General features: G+C 44.1%; 1 protein-coding gene across 2 annotated transcripts in view; it reads left to right on the forward strand.

Annotated features, from left to right (window-relative positions):
- Positions 1 to 4480, forward strand: part of LOC105891304 (cAMP-specific 3',5'-cyclic phosphodiesterase 4B-like) — a 12192-nt gene extending 7712 nt beyond the window's left edge. For both annotated transcript variants that reach the window (XM_031563027.1, XM_031563028.2), the window contains exons 6-10: positions 551 to 650; positions 859 to 1013; positions 1111 to 1233; positions 1389 to 1571; positions 2161 to 4480. In XM_031563027.1, the coding sequence (XP_031418887.1) occupies positions 551 to 650; positions 859 to 1013; positions 1111 to 1233; positions 1389 to 1571; positions 2161 to 2502 (903 nt within the window). In that variant the 3' untranslated portion in view covers positions 2503 to 4480. The remainder of the gene's footprint in view (positions 1 to 550; positions 651 to 858; positions 1014 to 1110; positions 1234 to 1388; positions 1572 to 2160) is intronic.

Below are 4480 nucleotides of genomic sequence, written 5' to 3' on the forward strand. Positions count from 1 at the left end.
CAGAGTTGAAGGGGTGTTGGCCAGAGTGTTTGTTTGTTTTTTATTGTTGTTTAAATCTAATGAAACAGTAGATTAGTAGATATAATTATATTTTATTTAGCATTATCATCTTGATACGTGATACTTCACATGACCCAAGCTAATCTCTGAACAGAATGTGTAAAAACTTTTTAAAACTTCCATGTACTTTTGTCACTGCTGTATTCTTTAGATAATCCCTCTCTAGCACAGCCAATAGTGGGTGTTGAGTGACTTGGTTTTATTGAAAATATTTCACGAACTGTGCATTAGTGGATTAAACATACCACCGCCTGAAAAGGGTGGTACTTCACATGACCCTAAACATAATCCCTAAACATTGTGTAATGTGTTTGGGTTAGGACTCATTACATTATCTCTGAGAGGAGCTTGAAGATGTCAGACATTTTAGTCACAGTGGGATTGGTTATTGTTTAATAACGCACTCTCTTGGAGTGATGTTTGTTTTTAATCAGGCTAGATTAATTATCTACATTATATTAACTCCTGTCCTCCTTCTGCCCAACAACAGGCAGTCTTCACTGATCTGGAGATTCTGGCGGCCATCTTTGCCGCTGCAATCCACGATGTGGATCACCCGGGGGTCTCGAACCAGTTCTTGATTAATACTAGTGAGTCGGATTCTCTGCTGTTTGGTGATCCTATTAATTCTAGTGGAATTTTAACACCGAATTCTAGAAGCAAGACCATGTTTTCAAAATTCAACTTTTTTCTCTTGGTTGTATTTTTTTACGGTGAATTAGAAATAAAACTACTGTCTGAAATGTAGCATTGAAGGTATACTTAACCAACTATTTGCTTGATTGTGTATCCCTATAGACTCTGAATTGGCCCTCATGTACAACGACGAGTCTGTGCTTGAGAACCACCACTTGGCTGTGGGCTTCAAGCTGCTGCAGGGAGAGAACTGCGACATCTTCCAGAACCTCAGCAAGAAGCAGCGGCAGAACCTGAGGAGGATGATCATTGAGATGGTAAGACAGCATCCAATCAGTCTTGGCGGTCTGATGTTATCCTTCACGGGGAGTTTACTTTCATTGGTGGCGTTATCTAATTTTGATGTGTTTTCAGGTGCTAGCCACAGACATGTCGAAGCATATGAGCTTACTGGCGGACCTGAAGACCATGGTGGAGACAAAGAAGGTGACGAGCTCAGGAGTTCTGCTGCTTGACAACTACACAGACAGGATACAGGTACATGGTTTAAGGCTTGTTCCTTTTCAACAGTAACAGTGTTAACAAGGATACCCAGCTACCTTAAGCGTGTGTGTGTGTGTGTGTGTGTGTGTGTGTGTGTGTGTGTGTCTCATAGCTCACTCTTCCCTCCGTGTGCTTCTCCACCCCTCCAGGTCCTGCGAAACATGGTGCACTGTGCGGACCTCAGCAATCCCACCAAACCCCTGGATGTGTACCGGCAGTGGACCGACCGCATCATGGAGGAGTTCTTCCACCAGGGAGACCGCGAGCGAGAGCGCGGCATGGAGATCAGCCCCATGTGTGACAAGCACACCGCCTCGGTGGAGAAGTCTCAGGTAAACACCCCGCCCCCGATCCCACTGTCAGTCATGTGCAGAGAGGTGTGTGTGTGGCATCACATGTGTGCAGAGAGGTGTGTGTGTGGCATCACATGTGTGCAGAGAGGTGTGTGTGTGGCATCACATGTGGGCAGAGAGGTGTGTGTGTGGCATCACATGTGTGCAGAGAGGTGTGTTTGTGTGGTATCACATGTGTGCAGAGAGGTGTGTGTGTGTGGCATCACATGTTGGCAGAGAGGTGTGTGTGTGTGGCGTCACATGTGTGGTGGGTGTCAGCAGCTTAATCATGGGATCGCCCCGTCATGAGAACTCTTTTTAAAAAATACAATTTTTATCAGTTTCATAGTTTTTTTTTCAGTTTCATAACAAGTTATGAAAGTACAGTTTCTGAGACACATAATGAAAGTGGAAAAAGTAAATTAGTTAAAGAGCAATGAGTAATGAGTGAGAAATGATTAGCACAGGGCTAGCTGTCATGAGCTGTCTGTCCTAGCTGTCCTGTTCCCAGGCTCACAGCTCTCTCTCTCTCTCTCTCTCTCTCGCTCTCTCTCTCTCTCTCTCTCTCTCTCTCTGTGTGTTTGTGTAGGTGGGTTTCATTGACTACATCGTACACCCACTGTGGGAGACGTGGGCCGACCTGGTCCACCCGGACGCCCAGGACATCCTGGACACCCTGGAGGAGAACAGGAACTGGTACCACAGCATGATCCCCCAGAGCCCGTCCCCGCCGTTCTGCGACGACGAAGACACGGGCGGCGTGGGGTTGAACAAGTTCACGTTTGAGTTGACCTTACCCGCGGACGGGGGAGACGAGGGCGAACCGCACGGCCTACATCAACACCAACACAGCGGCCACACGCCTCCTCCGCCGTCGTCGTCGTCGTGCGTGGAGATCGTCACGCAAGCGCCCTCGCCCGTGGACACGTAGCGCCACTGTCACCCGCCCACATGTGAGTGGGCTCAGGTTCAGAGAATTATTATTTCGTCAAAAGGAGAGGCAAGGGGAAAAAAAACATCTCTTGGTTCTCGGGTCTTCAGAGGAAGGTTTTGAGTACCTAAAGACTCACCGTGGGTCGAGGTGACCATGGACGTGACCCCGTGACCCCGCACTTGAAGATGGGGAGTTCCCCCCCCCCCCCTCGCCACCAGACGCAGTTGTTTTTTTCTACTGCGGAGTCACAGAGACCTCACCTGCAGCTGCTCTTTGATGAAGCGAAGGGGTTTAAGACAGACCAACCAAACACGGACGAGGGTTAAGGGTCAAGGGTTAAGGGTTAAGGAAGTGAAGACGGAGCAACTGAACACTGACGAGATGATAAGACTAATAGGTTCATGAAGTAACCCTTTCGTGTTCTGGGTTGGGACAGGTTCTTCCAGATACTGAGACCTGGGATTTTGCATTGGACAAGTTTACTTTTTGTAACACAAGCCTAAAGACTCTTTCTATACAAATGTCACATTTTTTTATGTTTCTTTTTTTTTCAGGTAATTTATTTTGAATTGTGACTCTTATTTCATGAGTCTTTTTTTTAAGCGCTATCTTGGTACTGAGAGCAGTAGTCTTCCAGGATTTTGTCAGAAATGGTTATTTCTCTTAGACACTTCTCTCGTGTGCACAGCACACAATCACAAATCAAGCTGTTCTTAAAAAGAAACTGTAAAGTGGGACAATTTACTGCAACAAAGTCATATCCAAAACACAATAATCCTACATTTCACATTGAAAGCTTTCCTGTTATAGCACACTGGTCGTTAGCCCGGAGAAGGCCATTGGTTCGTTTGGTTGCCAAGAGGAATGCTACTGACATACTTTAAGTTAGAAGAGAGGCAATACAGCAAGACCCACAAGTAAAAGCACTTTAGAAGTGGCACTCAAACCACTTTGAGAGAAACTTAAAAGCATCTAAATTAGATGAGCACTTAATGTATCACGTAAAATGATTTGATTTTAATATGTTACTAATCAGATAAGAAATGTATGAACAATGGAGACCTTGTACTCTTAAAGTAGTGAAACATTTCCTTAAGTGACTTTGAATCTCTGAGTCACAAGTGAAGGGGGAAAGGGTTACCCTTGAGTGCCACCGTCTTTTGGGAGTCATGAAATACGTTTTTCTGCGCAGTCAAAAACAGCCTCAATGCGATGCCCGCCATCCAGCATCAGCCTGATTACCTTTCAGCCCTGTGCTTGGATTATAATTCTCACGCTCCCCATGTACTGTTGATTAAAACAACATTTATGAGCAATGTAGACCTTCAATCAAGTACTAAACTGCTGGTCTTCCAGCATTACATTGTATGCTGTATTTGTAATAATACTTTTTCCATTGTGTATGCTGCTATCCTAAGCTTTGTTATCCCAGCTTGTCTTTGTGTAGATGTATTGTATGTCTATCCTTAATTGCCAATGTTGGTTCACAATATTTATAATAATTGGGAACCTATCATATCCATTTGTGAACAATCCACTGTCTTCAACTACAGAATGCACTACTGTGAACTTTATCAATGGGGAAACTATCGGAATCTCAACAGTCTTTTCTATGTTTTTTTGTTGTTATTGTTGTTCACTGAGAAACTTGGAGCAATTCCTACATAATTAATTGACTATGGTAGACAAAGAAAGAACAAAAAAAGATTATTTGAGCACAAGGAAGGAATATTTCAACTGGAGGAAATGATTTTAGGGGGTTTCCACAGTCTTATCTAAACCTGCATACATCTGGGAATGCACACAGGTCTTGTTGAAGGCTCAAGAAGGCCGTCATCCTTCTGAAACATACACTTTTTCTTCTTTTTCTTGACCAGACATCATATGCAGAGCCATTCATGAAGCTCTACATTATCCAGTCAGTTTGTTAAATGTTGTCTCAAGTTTTCCAATAAATGTATGAATACACAAGAAA

This window comes from Clupea harengus, chromosome 25 (genome assembly GCF_900700415.2).
Source record: "Clupea harengus chromosome 25, Ch_v2.0.2, whole genome shotgun sequence".
Taxonomy (NCBI): Eukaryota; Metazoa; Chordata; class Actinopteri; order Clupeiformes; family Clupeidae; genus Clupea; species Clupea harengus.